Below are 16,991 nucleotides of genomic sequence, written 5' to 3'. Positions count from 1 at the left end.
CTCGCTTGCACGCACTCACGTGCTGCAGGAATGGTTTAACAGCCGCCCCACCCAACACAGGCAGGAGAAGGACTTGCTGCGTAAGCAAAAGCTGGGAAACCTCGCTGCTGTGCGCAGCGAGCGCTGTGCTCGCCTCGCAGGAGAGCTGTGCTGTGTTTACCTGGGGTCGCCAGATGCCGAAAGGAGCGAGCAAGGACAGCGGTTTGCTCCTGCTGATCTTCTCTCCTCCTGCCCTTGGAGGTGGCTGTGCTGCTGGGTGTAGGTCTCGCCAGGGTACCCATGCTGTGGTACCGCTAACGTTTTCTCTCATGGCAGGACTCGGAGTCGCTGGACGGCTGCATTCAGAGTACGTTATCGGCACTCTACCCTCCGTTTGAGGCTACCGCAGCCACTGTTCTGTGCCAAGTTTTTGATGTGGTGGAGAAGACGTACTGTGGGGATGGACTACGCTACCTCATAGACTTCCTGATTCCAGCCAAGCACATCCTGCAGTGCATTCAGCAGGATGCCTGTGTGAGTACATCATGCTCTCTGAGGCCTGCAAAGGCTTTCTTGGAGAGTGAGCTTTCTGCTCTTGTATGTAAAGCGGCTAGCAAAAAGCACTCACATGTGTACAGCAGCCCAGGTGGGAGGGCAGGCAATTAGGAAACAGTTGAGAAACTGCAGTTGAAACTTAACCGTGCAGAGATCAGATGTGGAGCAGCGCCCTTGCCTTTGGTAACTGGGAACTCCAAACAGAAGGCTTAAGGGATTCAGAGAAAGAGGTTTAGCGAAGCATTTGCTGGATATGGCTAACTCAGGTGGCTTCTAGCCCCAGAAATTGCCTGGCCCTGTGGATGAAGCTGTTGGACTCCTGCTGCTGGCAGGAGGATGTGTGGGGCAAAATGCTGCCAGTCAATGTTTTTCCCAGAACTCCATCTCCGCTTTGATGGTTGCTGGAACGGTCGCAATGCTCCATAGCCCCAAGGAGTTGCATTACATTTACTGCCAGAACGAGTCCAAGATTAACGTGTGTTACTGTTGGGAGTCTGAAATGTTAGAAACGATGAGTCAAATGCCTCCATCATAAACTTGGCTCAAAATCTGCATGAAAAAACCCAACAACCGAAAACTCAGATTTGTTCTATCCTTTTTGTCTCTGAACCTCAGCAGTGTGTGTGGCCAGGCTTTTGATAGAAATCTTCATTGTGGAAGGCAAGAGACTTCTGAGAGGAGGAAAAATATAAAATACTCATTGACTCAAGGGGAAATGCTGGGGGAGGAAACACTCATAGCACAGGATAGCTCCATGTAACAAGCACTGGGAGCTGGTCACCCTGCAGGTGCTGTGGTGCAGTGTTTGTCCTGCTGTTGTCACCCTCTGACCCTCAGGATGGGTGTCAGTGCTGGGGCTGTCCCCTGGGCACCGGTTTGAGGCTGATGGGGCCATGGGCCCACCACAGGCCATGGCTACCCTTGGGGACAGGGGTGTGGTGGTAGGGCAGGCCTTGTGCTGCCTGGCAGCCAGTGGGAGCACAGCAGAGCCTGCAGCAGCCAATGGGAGCGTGGTGCTGCCTTTATATATATGGTGGCCTAGGGGCTGTTGGAGCAGGAGGTATGGGGCTTGAGGTGGGAGAGATGTGAGGGTGGTGAGCTCTGGGGTCCCTGGAGGAATTCAGTGTGCTGGTGGCCACCCCTCATGCTCTGGACTGGAGCATGGGCCCAGGGGATATAGAAGCAAGGGGTCTGGTGGTGGCTGAGGTGATGGTCTTTTGAAGAGGGAAACCAATATGGTGGGGCTGTCCTACACAAGCAACACTGCTTGAGGAGGTGGGACAGGAGCTATCCTTGGAGCCACCCTCCTGTCTCAGGCCCAGGAATGGGGGAAACCTCAGGACCTGCCCAGTAGCCGCAAGATTTGGGGCTGGTGGGGGTGTTGGGGCAGCCACCTCCAGTAAGGGCTCAGCATTAAGTATGGGGGGTTTTGCTGAGTTGTGAAATTACCTGGAGAGTGGGCAACAAGAGGCAGAGTGCCGGCACAGGCCTCTCAAAGAGCACAGCTGGGTGCCTTGAACCTTCTGTCCTTCCTTGTGACCCTTTCTGGCCTTAACTCATGATTTTGTACTTTCAGACTGGCAATACAGGGAGAGCAAAGGAAGCTCTAGGAACCTTGTACTGTCTTTAGTGGTGGGTCTAGGCAATTCCATATTTTATTTAGAAGTCTGCTTGTTTGAATTTTTATTGCTGAAAGTTCTTTCATTTGTTGTGGACCCCTTGTCTTTCCTAAACCTCCACTATGTGCACCTTATTTTGTCTTCACTGTCTTAAAACAAAGGACTATTTCTTGTTAGTTGTTCTTTAAGAGTTTTGTCTGCTGTAAGTGGCTTCATGAAGTATTAGACAAGTTCACAGGCTTCAGCTGGGCATATTAAAATCAATAGCCTGCATGTGGTCTGCAGAGGCTGGAGAGGGGTGTGCCAAGGACTCTATCTCTGCTTAGCACAGAGTAAGAAACCAGGTTTTGCCCTGGCCTTCAGATGACATCCTGAGCTAAGTCTGTTGGTCTGTTCCAGTCTAGCTAGCCCTGTAGCTCCAGGAGCTGCCATATTTGTGCCATCTTTGTCACTAGTGCCAGCTCTTTCCTCAGAGGCAGCTTTATTCCTGGCTGCAGCCACTGGGTGTAGACTGTGTTCCTGGCACGTCTCTGACGAGCCTGGTTTGGCTCAGGAGTGACTGGACATGAGAAGAGCAAATACTTGAGCCTCAAAGTGAAATGTTTAAACAACTGAAATAAGCCTCTTCACATAATCTTCCCTTTGAAGGTGCTTTATGGAGCAGGAGCAGCATGAGAGTGCTTCACTTCCAACATTCTGAAGCTCTCAAATGTTTAGGCTGTTGAAGGACTTGAACTCTTGTTTGGATGTTACTCTGGCTCTTGCTGCAGTTTAGACTGTGGCTTTGTGGCATTTTCCAGGAACTTCAGTGCATTTTGCAGTTTGGGTTTCGTGATCTTATTGCTGAGATTTCTTCTGCTTGTCAGTCAGTAGGCAGGCAGGTCATCTAGGTGGTGAGGTGGGGTTTTGGATTTCTTGATGTATGAATGGCCCCCAAATAGTTTACTCTGCATCCAGGTTTTAACAGAAACTCCATGTCAGGTGGGTGCAGATGAAATTAAGCTTTATGTTCATGCTATTCCTGATTGTGTATCTCACTTTTCAGTCGTATAAGCTATTTATAATAATTTAACTCTGTGCTGCAAGAGGCAGTCTTGGTTTGCTGAATTTAACTGTGCTGTGTAAGAAAGGAACTAGCTGGTAGAGGCATCTGTGTCTTAGAGATCAGAAAGCTAAGAGTGTAAGACTGCATAGCTTAGCTCCCCGTGCCTTTGAGGAAGCATAAGCAACTGTGAGTTATGTTATAGCGCTTTTAAGCTCTTAAGTTAATAGAAAGAGAAAAGAAAGGGAGGTGGGTTTGCTCTGAGTTCAAGGTTAGAATATAAAAAGTATTAATATCATCCTTCAAACGAATGATAACTGAAGTAAGACTCAGTTTAGTAGTGGTACAATATGAAGGCACAACAGTAAGGCAGTTGCACCGAGTGAACAGAAATAAAACTGCCGTGAAAGAAATGGATATGGATTTGACTGTATCAGAGAAAAGTGAGGGCTAGAATCCTGGAACATGGAGGGAGTTACCACGTAATGCTGAATGTCTGGTAACAGGGACTTTTATTGAATCTGTTAAATCAGGACTAGTAACAAAATATAGAGAACAAACTGAGCAGGTAACATGTACTGAGCAAGGACTGAATTAACTGACCCATTAAAAACTGGATAATGTTTTTCATGTGTGAGGTAATGCAAGACTGGCCTTTTCCATAAATCATCTCTCTCCAGAGAGAAAAGTTTCATTGTCTCATCCCTTCCATAAAGGATTTATTACAGAGTCGTATGGAAAATGAATTATTGTGCCAAAGGGATGGAGGTTTATGCAAGTATTGCAAGATGGGTAACAAATGGATGAAAGGGAGGGTGTTTGTGCTGCACTGCAAACTGAGTTGGAGGCAGGAGTCATGAGACACACATTACTCCTCACCCATAAACTTGGCATGAAAAGTAAGAGTGCGCATACAACAGGTATTTGGGATTAAACCTGTTTGGGAGACATGGGCAATGACCTAGAGGAGGAGGAGGAGGAGATAATTGTATTACACAAGAGGAGCCCTAAAACTTTGTACTTTAGTTTTTATAACAGTAGACTTGGAGGGCCAGCCTGTGCCTATCTCCACAAAGCAATAGGCAGGATTTCTGATGGGAACTGGCATTCATCAGTTTGGAAACAGTGAGCAGGTGATGGGGTTACTGTAGGGGCATGACTGGAGGACATGTGGGATATTGGCTTTAAGAGGTGCTTCTAGCACAGCTGGGAAGTGTTGGTCCTGTTGTACATGGTGCTTGCCAATATTTTGCATGATGGAAAAGTGGAACAAAGGAAAAGGTATCACTAGGGAGGCACTTCAGGCAGGCTGAAGAGATGATCAAGGGAGATGGACTAAGGTGTTGTGACATTGCTTAATGATTTTAAGCAGTGGGAACACATCCAGAGAATAAGCTCCTGGGTTGAGGAGGAGCAGTAATTGAATCAGAAGGATGATTTGGGCTTCTAAACCTCTGAGGTACTTTGCAGCAGGTGCAGTGAGGATTAAAAACCTGGCTGGGCTGAGGAAAGTAAACCTTGATGAATATAGGAAAGAGATTACTTGATGCCATTACTTGTTGTTTCAAGGTGCATGAGGACCCAGGAGGTTCCTTCCAGTTCTATGGTTTCTCTGCTATATAGCAAAATATTTTATTTAAAGGTTTGGGTTTTTTTCCACATTTGTCAATTCTTCAATTGTATTTTTATTGATTGCTCTGTCTGTCAGGACTTCCATTTGGCCATGTAAGAAAAACAAGATAAAATGGCTGAAGTCTGATGCTGCCAATGTCTTTGGGCTTTCAGATGACAGCTTTCTAATTTAAGAATTGCATCTGGTACAGGTGAATCCTGTTTAAGCCCTTGTCATGGACAGAGAAAGATGAAATTAAACCATGAGTTTCATGATTATGTCATGGCTTAATTGAAATCTTACTTTACCCAATCAGAATCAAGTTCAAAGCAGTGATTTTATTTTTTTTTGAATTATCATAAAGCTGTAAATAATTGAGTCAAGTCTGTTCAGCCACAAAACTTGATTCTACTTGATTGGGATTTGTGTGAGACTTGTCCTGCGTGCTGCTATGTTTTTGGAAGGAGGAAATCCCTTGTATGTGAAGGGATTGCTGCCTTCTTTCTGGTTTTGCTGTGCTTTCCTCACTTGCTGCCTCCTTTCTCCTGCTTTGTCTTGCTCTGCAGTATCCTTCTGTTTGCTGGTATGCTGGCCATCCCTTGCTGCTGTATCCTGTGTAACTTGGTCCGTGCATCTCATGTAGGCTCTTGATAGCACAAGAGGGGTGATGTGTTTTACCTGGCTCCATGCTCTTTAATTTGGCTTCGCAAAAATTAGGTGGAACATGCTGCACACTCCAGCGGAGCACATGAGGGAATAAAAAGAAGTCCTCAGACAGAACTTGGCACTTCCATTCTGCAGTCCTTCATCAGCAAAGCTTTTCATTAATCTGCTGGAAGGTAGTGGAAGACCCACCACTGCTTCACCAGGGGAAAGACATCTCATGGTGCCAGACTGACTAATGGCATCCTGTGCAGTGAGGTTTCTGCAGTCTATGGGCTTCATCTGGCAGCTCTGTGTTGAGTGTACCTGGTGCAACCTAGAGCTCACTGTGGATGTTCTGGAATTGATGGGTGTTATTTGCCACCTCTGTTAAGGCTGTGGGTGGTCTTTAGTTGTGGACAATGGGTTTTGTCCATGCATTGTAAGCAGACTGCTCTTTGCCTGTGTTTCTGTAATGGCACTTGGTTAGGGATGCTGTATGGTGTGGATTTTCTCTTTCCTGGTCAGTCCAGTTGGCCCAAATGAATCACAAATGAGGCAGAGACAGAGTCTCCTGCCTTTGGCTCTTGGAGGTGAGAACTCCTGATTATGCTGGGGCTCTGGGGCTTAGACCTCTGCCTGTCTGTCCTGACTCATCTTTAAAACAGGGCTGAAACTTCTGGCAGCCCATTGATTCTTCTTCAGATTCTGAAACGGTGCTGACTTGCATTGGTAGCTTTTCTTGTTTCTGCTTTTTAAAGAGAAGACCTCAGAGTGGAGAATTCCCCTACACTAGTGACCAAAGACCCTAAATTCAACTGTTGTATTGCTACAGCTGTGAAAGAGAATCATTGATATCTCTTGTCCAAAAGCTTGAGCTGTTCTTGATACTGAAATTCTCTCTTTTCTCCGTAGGTTCAGTACTGTGGCTTGCTGTTTCGCCACGAGGGCTGGCCCCTCTGTATCCATGAGAAGATTGTAGTCCAGCTGGCTTCCATTGACTGGCAAATCTTGAAGCCTGGTGACTTCTACCTGCAGGTGGTTCCCTATCTGAAGAAGTCTCCACGTATTGTATTGAAATGTTTGGCAAAGGACAAGCATAATGTAGAGGAAGTCGTGATTCCAGAAGTTTCCTATACCTCTATTTTTACTCTGGAATGGTTAAGTACTTTCAATGGAGAGCGGATGGGTATAGCACTGGAAAATTGTTTACTAACCACTGATGATAAAATATTTCGTGTCCCCTGGGATAAAGTGGTTAATCCTGAATTTATAAATAAACCAAAAATAATTGAAAACAGTATCATCTCTCCAGAAATTACAGAGGAATGTTCAGTTTTGTGCCTCCCCATGGACCATGCTGAGTGCAGTTCACCAGGCCTAGGATCTCAGTATCTGCAGGAAGAAAGTCCAATTCAAGACAACCTGGTCATCAGCAGCACGGCTCCCCAGTTAAGTGAAGCTCTTGTCAATGGTGTCTGTACAAGTCCTGTGTCTCAAGAGAACTTGAAAAGTGACCTTGAAGGGGAGTACATTGAGCTGACGGAAGTTTCACTGCCCAGGTTTGGGCCACAAGCAGGCTCTTTAGCGCAGTCACTAGCTTTAAATTCTCTAACTCTACCCAGAACAAGAGTGAATGCATCTAAGGGCAAGGGCAGGTTCATCGTCATTCAAGACAGTACCTACTGCAAGAACGTAATTCAGTCAGCGCTTATGCAGAAGGAGCACTGTCAAACAGACACCCTGAGAATCTCTTCTGCAGAAGCTCTCAAAAATGTAATTCCCTTGGAAAGCAGCAAACTGGTGGCAAGTGGAGAGGTCTCTCCAGAATGTCAGCTGATACCAGGTGGCCCTAGAAACATGGGGAATAGCTTTCCTGGGGCTGAATCTCCTGTCTGCAGTGCAGAAGATTCATCTGCAGAGCAGGAAATCTGCAGTGAACACTCAGTCGATTTGAGATACTCACTCTGCAGCTACAGTGATGTGTATGCTGGAGACAGTGTCTGCTGCAAAGCACAAATGCCTGATGCTCCTGGAAACATGGGAAGAGAAAGTGATGGTCCTAGTGGAAATGCTGGTGTTGAAATATCAGAGCAGAGCCCAGAAACAATTGTAGATGCTACTGCTGCTGTGGAGATGATGGTAGGCGCACATGGAGAACCACTGACTGAGGGGCAGGATGAGGTGGCACAGATCTGTGCCTCTCCTGTCTCTGTCTCAGGGTCTTTGGGACCACACTGCACATTGAAGAAAGGTTCTGATATTTTTTGCCAGAGTGGAAGTGAAAGTGTTGCAGCAGCCCAGGCCACTACATTGCTTGTCACACCTGAGGGTTCAGATGTGGGTGTGGAGGGAGGCTGTCCTTCAGGGAGCACAGCAGATGCAGAAGTTGTTGGTGCTTGCTTCAGTGATCAGGAAGCAAACTTTAGTTCTCCATTAAACCCTCCAGAACAGAACCAAAGAGAAGTAGATGAATTTGAGCTGGAAAGACAGGACAGTCCAAAGGAAGTCAAAGAGGCTGAACAAATATTGACTGCAAACGGGAGTCAGACTAGTCAAAGTCACTGTTCTGATGAAGCTCCTACAGGTGGGCTCTTCTCACGTGGTGAAGAGCAAAAGGTCTCTACTTGTTGGCATAAGGAAGCTGAAGAAGTCACACTACTCCAAGCTGCTCTGTCAGCAGAGAGTGATCAAATGGCAGCACAATTAAATGGCAGTGACGCTTTGATGGGCCCTGATGCAGAAGCAGAAGGCTCAGGTCAATCCAGAACTCAGAGGTCTCGAGAGGGGTGTGAGGAACCACAAACACAAGTAGAAAGCCATAGCTGTAAAAGTGAAGAGAACTTTGTGCTGAACCCAGAGCACGTCACAGTACAGGACTTGCAGGAAGGAGACGAGAACCAAGAAAGTTTTTCCTGTGGGGAAAAGTCAACTCTACCCTTAAAAACACTGGAATCCATTGAAAAGGAACAGGAGGTCGGACCACTTCCAGCAGGACCCAAGGGGCATATGAAGTGCACCATTCTGCACTCCCACCAAGAGGCAGCTTCTGGGGCATCACGTCCTGAAGGTACAGCAATTGGGTGCAAGTGTGTTTATCTGTTTGATAACATGGGTAGAAAGCAAAGTCTTCAAGAGGCACTGCTCACAAGTGTGTCTGCTGGGAGGCTTTGGGCTAATAGCACAAAGTAGAGGAAGGTGATGAAGTTGTAATTTTTGTGGTTTGAAATTAGTTTTCTATTCCCAGGTGGGTTTATGTAGAAGTTTTGTTCAGTAGTTCTTTACAAATTTACATTGGTACAGAACAAAGTTCCAGTGTAAGAGACTTTTTTCAGTTAATCTGATTGCTGGTGACATCCACCCGTTACACCGTGTGCGTGTCCTGGAGGCATGAGGATGCATGAGGATGCATGGATGCAATAGGGATGTGTGAGAAAAGAATGTCTTAACCATACAGATCTTTCATAGTTGAAAACTGACTTTAGAAAGGTGGTTGTGGCAAGATAAAGCAGTGTTGGATACCAAAGGAAAATACTAGTTGTGTAAACATGACCTGAAGATCAGCAAATGTGTGTGCTGGTAACTGATTTAAGAAGCAAACTGCAGATTGAAGAGTTCCTCCTTCTTCTCACCCTTCCCCTCCAGCATGTTTTCTTCAGCTTGGTTATGTTTCAACTAGGAGCTCTTTAACTCCAGTGGGAGAGCACAGAGAAATTAAGTATCTAACTTCAACTCAGACAGTATGTTCAAGCCAAGGCTCCTGTGCGGGACCTGTGTTCCTTCTGAAGGAATCAAAGAGGCAGCCTAGGTGTCTCTGCTTTTTGCAGCAAGCCGTAGGCAGGCAACTTGTAACCACATGGATGTAATGTTGGCTCTGCTGAGTCTGGCAAGCTGTAGATATGCAGATCACATGGAGGAGCCGGTGTGTGGCGGGGGCGGTGGAACATGCCATTCCAGTTCAGCAGCTCTCATTCTCTGAGACCCCTGGCTAGGAGGATTACCTGGATTGGGATATTGGAGTGAGGACTATTGAGAGGGTTGGAGGTACAGGTCTACATTGCTAAACTGTGTCTGTGGAGGAACAGGTCAAGAGCTGGTTGGCTTGGGGGAGGCTGCCAGTGTAGTGCTTGTGTTGGTCCTAAACTGTGGATAAGAGCCTGTATCAGTGCTGCAGCACTGCTCCATGTGGCTGCAAATGCAGCTGCTTTCTCAAGCATCGGAAAGTCAGATTTTACCCAGTGCCTTACTGTGACTTCCTAATGGAACTGAAGTGACTGTTGATTAAAATGAAATTTCATTAACACCTGCATCAGAATATTTTAATTCCATAATTAGGCAAACCCACAGTTGCCAGGTATTTCTGATACTTCAGCCTCCCAATACCTTAAGGGGGCCTACAAGAGAGGGACTTCTTACAGTTCAAGGGGGAATGGCTTTAACCTGGCAGAGAGGAGATGAAGATGAGATCTTAGGAAAAAGTTGTTCCCTGTGAGGGTGCTGAGGTGCTGGCACAGGTTTCCCAGAGAAGCTGTGGCTGCCCCATCCCTGGCAGTGTTCAAGGCCAGGTTGGATGGGGCTTGGAGCAACCTGGCCTAGTGGAAGGTATCCCTGTCTGTGGCAGGCAATTGGAAGGTCCCTTCCAACCCAAACCAGTCTGGGATTCTATGATACTTCTGGAGTGACAAGCATTTCTCTTCTGTGAAGCTCAGAAGTTTCTTTTTCTGAAGTATATGTCCCTCTGAGGATCTACCACCATAAGCAGAAAAAGAGAAGTCCACTTCTGTCTGTCTTTAGGGGATGATGTCACCTGGGGCTGTGTGTCAGTAAAGAACAACACTGTTGATATCCATTCTCCTGGCCAAGCTGAACCCAGCTTGATTTTGTTTTTCTGAAGGACTGGACCCCAAAAAGCTGGGCTGTGTTGAGTGCTGGGTGCACAGAGAGTCTTCTCATGATTCCAGTGGCTGCTTGCTTGTTCTGTGTTCCCATCTCCTCTGTCTAAAATAAGCCAGGTCCAGCTGGTGTGTGAGACAGTAAGTGTGATGTTCTTCCTGTTCCACAGGATGAGTCGTGGCAATGGACCTCTCTGGGGTGTGTGTGGAGTTTGTTCTTAATGAAAGACAATTTAAATGTTTCCAGGGATTTGGCTGAAATAAGTGACATTGGTGGCTCAGTTCTGCAGGTGTTAAAATTTGGCATTAGCAGTTAAAAAAAAAAACCTGTTATCTCAGAGTTTATAAACCCAAAGAAACAAATCACCAGGAAAACCCCCAAACCGACCCCTCTTTAAGGCACAGGAGCAGCTGTGCCATGAGTATTTCTTAAACACTATAGCTGGGACTATAATAAACTTAATCCATTTGATTGCTTTGACATTCAAACAGGCCATCCCATTATCTAGTCCCATTAAACCCTCAGAGATAGAATAATAAGATAATTCAGAGATAAAATTATGGAGCAAAGTCCTGCAAATGGACTTTTTCTCTTCGAGTCAGTGTCTACACAAGTTAAAATTCTCCGTAACTGTGTCTTGGTGGGGTCATTTTCTTGCTATGATTGGAAACTGGGTATTTTGCCTAAACTGTAGATAACAACAAGGCTTAAGCTTTACTGGGTCAGTTGGGAGCTGCAGTTCTTACCTCAGCAATAGGGGGCAGATGTATGATTTGCTCTGTGTGAGGTGGAGGAGCTTGGTTGTTACAGCAGACACTAGATTATGTCAAAATACACATAATGGGGCATTGAGTTTACTGTGTCTGCAGGTTTTTCCTTGTCCCTTAAATCTCTCCTCTTCCTCCTGCCTCCCATTTCCTCATTTTCTGCACAAATATGGTCTATAACCTAGAAAGATTTTGTGTCAAATGGGAGTTGTTTTGAGTTGTCTTAAAATTCGCACTGCTTCCATTCACAGAGAATGTAACTGCTGTTTTCTTCTAATGACTAGCCTGAAGTGAAAGTGAGTTTTGAAACTTTGCAGCTCTGGAAAGAATCCCTATATTTTGGGGGTGGAAAGTATCTTGATAGCAAGGAATTGGTTGAAAAGCCACACTGGGGCATATTCAGCAGCACCTGCTGGGGCGTTCCATTCCTGCTCCCTGTTACCACATGATGTTAGCATAGATGATACTGGTACCAGCGCAGTTGACAGGAAAAATGCTAATGTCTCTTTGAAATTCACACAAGCAAATCCTCCTCTACCACTTCCTTAACCTCGGGGAAAGGAGGAACCTGCAAACATGGCAAATTCAAATGTCCCAGCTCCCAGTTTGCTTTTTGATGTAATCCTCCACATTCTACAATTTCCACTTTAGTAAGTGCCTCCACTCCGCACTCCAAATAACAGTGTTCTGGGGTCTGTATGGAGAGCGGTGGTGTCTGCAGAGCTGAACTGAGCCTGAGAAGCTTGGGGAAGAGGTTTGGGTAAGATGGGCATAGTCTGGAGGCTTCCAGTGCGGTTTCTCTTGGACTGAAAAGCCCCAGCACCAGGACTGTGCTTCTCTCATCTAGTTTTGGAAGCTGCTTATTCCAGAGATATCCAAGGCAGGGCTGCCATGTACATTTGTGTCTTTTTCTTACCCTAGTGGTATCTTCAGTATGTTCCATTTCTTGTCTTTAAACATGATCTTCTGGTCTTCTTTGCAGGCTTTCTGCATTTACTGCAAATTCCTTTACCACAGACTAGGTGGTTCTGTTTATTGCCAGGCTTAAAGCACCTTGAGAAGATGACTATGTTCTCCTAGAAAGTCTGTCAGTCTTTTACGTGAAACCTTTGGGGCACAACATATGTGACCCTGTGAAATTCAAGATACCCCATTTACAGGAGATTGGTGCTCCCCTGAAATACTGCTTCAGGAAGATCTAGCAGTGTTGTCCAAAGTGATTGACCTCTTGCATTGCCGGAAGGTGAAGGCTGAGGTAGTGCTAGGAACAGAACTGAGCTCTGCTACATGCCAAAACCTTGCAGAGCCCTGAAGCCATCACAGCAGTTTACATGGCCAGATGCAGCAGATGCCAACCTGGGTCCCAGCAATGCTCCTTCAAGAGGGGTGTTACCAAAAAGTAATGAGCAGTGGCTCCACCATGGCCTCAATGGTGCAATGCTCTGGAGCCCCTACTAGTTTCCCCCTGCTGCCAGATAATTTTGCACAGTGAGCCACGCTGCTCAGGGCATTTCTCTTACCCACTTTAGCAATTTTGAAAGCAGCTGGGCCTGAGTCTCAACCTGTAAATCTTCATTGCTAAAACTTGTATCAAAAGCCACTTCAAGGACTGCTTTGTTCCTGGTCCTGCTCTTTAATGAAGTATTGGAATCTGTTAGTAAATAAACTGAGTCAAGTGTCAGCATTGTTGATGTAGCAGGAAGGTAGGATGGTTGAAGTCAATTTTAAATAGCAATTAAAACGTCTGACTTCACAGCAAGCAAATAAATATGCCATTCTTTTATTTTCCTAAGGAAAGGTTGATTTTTGTTGTTGGATATTGAAGTATGGGGGTTTGCAGTGAAGTACAGCCTTTTCTTTAGTCTGTCTTTCTGGCATGCAGTGGGATAGTGTAGCAGAGTACTTAAGGTGCTAAAGACATAGTGTAGAAGATGTATGTATTGTTGAAGATGTATTTTTGACTTCTAACCCCTATGGTGTTGAGACATGGAGAATACTACTTACACAGTAGGTAGTAGGTTTTTTTTTTTCTTTTCTCGAACTACTTTTACAAGAAAATTGAAACTTGATAAAACTAGCATTAGTATCATGGAATCCAAGAATGGTTTGTGTTGGAAGGGACCTTATAGCCCATCCAGTTCCAACCCCCTGCCACGGTCAGGGACACCTTCCACTAGACCAGGTTGCTCCAAGCCCCGTCCAGCCTGGCCTTAGCTTCCATGTAGTTGCTTAGGTATTTAATTTCAGAATTAACTGATTCTTATAACTTGTACTTTACAGCTGAGGTATTGGGCAAAGGCAGCATTTTCTCCAGTTCTCAGACAGAGCTGATTAGTGTAATCATCCTGTTCTTCAGGGTTTTAAAGTAAGTTCCTGACTTTCACAGTGACTATTAATTAACGTCTGGACAAGCAGCAACAAGGTCTCTTTGGCTCATTTTCAGTTGACTTGTCAGCCTCCATTTGACTTCATATTTTCAGGAATTAATCAAAGTGGTGCTGGGGGAGTAATTCTGCTCTGGAGCAGCTCGCCCTGTCAGAAACTGGTTTATCACTGTACTGTGCTCAAGCTGCTGGATATTGGCCAGGGACTTGTGCTGTGCCAGACGTTCAGGCTGTGAGCGGACATGTACTGCTTGATATCTTACCTTTAAAAATCACTTGGACTACAGTAATCCTGATCTGAATTGAGGTTTTGTACCTTGCAAACTTCGCAGTTGTTTTTTGGGTTTTGTGGTTGGTGGGTTTTTTTGTTTGTTTGTTTGGTTTTTTTAAGGATTTGTTTGTTTGTTTGGGGGGGATGATTGTGTGGTGTTTTTTTTTTTTAATTTTTTGTTTGGGATTTTGTTTTTGTTTTGGTTTGGTTTTTTGTTTTGTTTTGGGTGGGTTTTCTTAGTAGAATTACAGTGGTATTAATGTTTTAGAACCAGTTTGGAACATGCCTGCTACCAGCGTGAGGACTGGAGGGTGTTAGGGGTGGAGGAATTCCTCCTCAGTCTGGTACTCACCTGGGACCTTCTGGGTGGAGCTCTGCTCAGCTTCTGACTGCTGCTTGTCTTACAGGGATGGTGTCTGAAGGGGCAGAGACTAGAAAAGAAGCAACTGGTGCAGATGTGTTGAAACCAGTGAGTCAAGTCAGTCCCCTGGAGGAAAACTCAAAAGCCATTACTCCTCCGACATCCCCAGCTCCTGGGGCTGCCTGGGGTAGTCGGTCTGCACCTACCATAGCCAAGGATGTGAACCCAGAAGTGCTCAGGAGTGGGGTTGCCTACCTGCCTGGTGAGTAGCTGAGCCAGAATATGCCCGGTAAGTGTGATTTGTAGGAGGGCAAAGGAGATAAGCCTCTCCTGGCAGCGCTGCAGACTAGTGCCAGTTCCATTTCTTTCATCCCAGACCTCTCCAGGACCAACACTTCTTGAATTATGTAAAATTTCTGGATGGGAAGGACAGGAAGTAGAACTTCCCTCTCACGAGAGTCATATTAACTTGCTCCCAGGACTCTGAAAATGTAAACCAAGCACCTGTGAGTCAGAAATGCCGTATGTGTGGGCTCATCCGAGTAGTTCAAAGAGAAGAGTGAAGGTGCAGCTAATGATAGGCTGGTGGACCTGACATCAGACCTGGTCGAAACAGTAGGACCTTGATTCACTTGGGAGATACTTAAAGGATGGAAGATGCCATTTGACAGTGCTCTTGTAAAACCAGTTTTATTCTTGGTAATTAGAAGTTTGTTTGATTAAATGTAGCTGCCTAGATATAATAGATTTTTGGAAAACATTTGATTTCATGACACATAGTGTTGGCATATCCCAGTGAGGTGTGGCTGAAGCAACATGTGGGATGAATGATAGCAAAGCTGAGTATCAGATGACAAAACTAGCTATCAAAAGAGGACTTCCCAGAATTGTATTGCTGAGATCATTTTTAGGTCAAACATTATTCAGTGTTTACATGTGATATGGGAGCTCCCTTCCAACCTGTACCTGATTGTATGATGTCCTGCTCAGTACTGTAGCTGCAAGACCAGCTTTGACCTAGGGTGTGTAAAGGAGAGGGGATGACTAGCCAGACTAAGAAAGTGCTTTTTACCTGTGTGTACTTCGGATGATGCCCCTGAAGTAGTTTGGGGTGTTCTGCTGCCTCTGTTATAAAAGGAAGTGATGAATTTTGGAGGTGGGGCAAGGAAGGGTGACAGCCATTGTGTAATTGAATTGGATGTCTTATGGCAAGAGATTGGGAAGTTGTTTATCTTAAAATCCTAGAATGGTTTGGGTTGGAAAGGACCTTAAAGCTCATTCAGTTCCAGCCCCCTGCTACAGACAGGGACACCTTCAACTCGACCAGGTTGTTCCAAGCCCTGTCCAGCCTGCCCTTGAACACTTGCAGACGTTTCGTAAGATGATTGAGAATGAGGTGAAAACACCTCTGTGCAGGGAAGGAGGAAGGGAAATAAGATTTGTCCAGTCTTCCAGAAAAAAGTGAATGAGAAACCAACTGCAGGGCAAAGCTGTGGTACACTCAAACATGTAACTTTGCCTTGGGAGGTAAATTGTTACAACTGGAAAGGAGGATTTCTAATCTTCTGGTCTGCTGAGCAGGTTGGATGTTCTCATACTGTGTACAACAGCCAAAAAATCACAGGGTTTGAGAGGGGTCTGTCAGAGAAGCTCATAGTCTGTGCTGTTGAAGAAGCCTGACTGTGAGCCAATGTTCTAGTTGTTTCCTTTGTCATAGAGTCCTACCAGAAATGTATAGCTCTTAAACATGGCAAATGCGTCTGAGTATGGGATGAAGATACGTATCCTTGAGGTGCATTTAAGACACAAGGTTTGGGTTTGACATCACTTCTAAGGGAGGAATCATGTTTTCTGTAGAAGCAGTATTAGATTTGAGTGACATCTTTGATCTCGTGTGTCTCCTTGGGTTTCAGTAGGTAAGTCCTGAGGGAATGCCCTCACCACTTGGTTAAATGCTTTCTGTTAGACCTTAATAATGATACATTAATTACATTAGAAGGGATAACTTCTATAAGGTATAGTGAATAAGAGCTAATTAATTATCTAGTAGCTTATGGGGTTGGGAATAAATCTTCCTTCCAGGAGTTTCAATTCTGTATGCTGCTCTTCGATCATCTGGTTATGCCACTCTTGGGAGCCTAGCCCTAGTGGTTGCTTTTTTGCCCTGGCCAGGCAATTCCCAGGCTCCTATAAGGAGGTTCAAGGTTTACTCTAGTTCTGGCAATGCCCAGCCACCCTGATGGACAGAAGATGTTGCTTCATTTTACTGACCTGGGTTATTGCGCCATTTTCCCAGTAACCAGTGCTTTGCTTTTATTTTCTGATGATCCCCTTAGAAACAAGGTATATTAGTAAGCTTTTTCTAATTTCTGTCTAGCTCTTTGATTACACAGTGTCCAGAATACAGCAGTGCAGGAGTAATAAGCCTCCTCCTGAGCCACACAGACAATGGAAGATTTTGTCCCTGCTGTTAGCAGGAGGGAGCCTGTGCCACAGGTCTGGTCCCTGGGAGCAAGAAAGTCCTGCTCCTGAATGATGCCCATCTGTGTCAGTGGCTCTTACTCAAGTCATGTCTTAGTGACAGATTGAGGTCACACCATGGCAGTTTTCTGTGCTTGGGGCTGTCTGTCTATATATGTTTTACCTGTCCACTTGCATGCTTGTCCCTGGGATGGGGAGAGAGGTGATCCAGAACTGTATGACCTGTGGTAGCAATGAAGTTCAGAAGAGATAGAACGACAGTACTCTCTCTAAGCCTCTGGTTCTGTCTTGTGGCTGGAATTTCCCACCCCTAACCCCTCCATACAATTTGTATGGCAGGAACTGGCTCCTGTTTTTGTGAATTACTTTTCACACAGGAGAGGTG

The 16,991-nt window shown here is 45.5% G+C and overlaps 1 protein-coding gene across 4 annotated transcripts in view; it reads left to right on the top strand.

Annotated features, from left to right (window-relative positions):
• Positions 1-16,991, top strand: part of PLEKHG4 (pleckstrin homology and RhoGEF domain containing G4) — an 89,993-nt gene that overhangs the window by 16,626 nt on the left and 56,376 nt on the right. For 3 of the 4 annotated variants that reach the window (XM_057413886.1, XM_057413885.1, XM_057413883.1), the window contains exons 2-4: positions 316-513; positions 6,365-8,519; positions 14,172-14,387. In XM_057413886.1, the coding sequence (XP_057269869.1) occupies positions 316-513; positions 6,365-8,519; positions 14,172-14,387 (2,569 nt within the window). The remainder of the gene's footprint in view (positions 1-315; positions 514-6,364; positions 8,520-14,171; positions 14,388-16,991) is intronic. The other variant, XM_057413887.1, reaches the window with a different exon arrangement.

Source organism: Pezoporus wallicus, unplaced genomic scaffold, assembly GCF_028554395.1.
Source record: "Pezoporus wallicus isolate ANWC-B61680 ecotype Strahan unplaced genomic scaffold, APGP_CSIRO_Pwel_v1 contig_6364, whole genome shotgun sequence".
NCBI classification, from domain to species: Eukaryota; Metazoa; Chordata; class Aves; order Psittaciformes; family Psittacidae; genus Pezoporus; species Pezoporus wallicus.
This window is presented reverse-complemented; position numbering and strand designations above follow the sequence as displayed.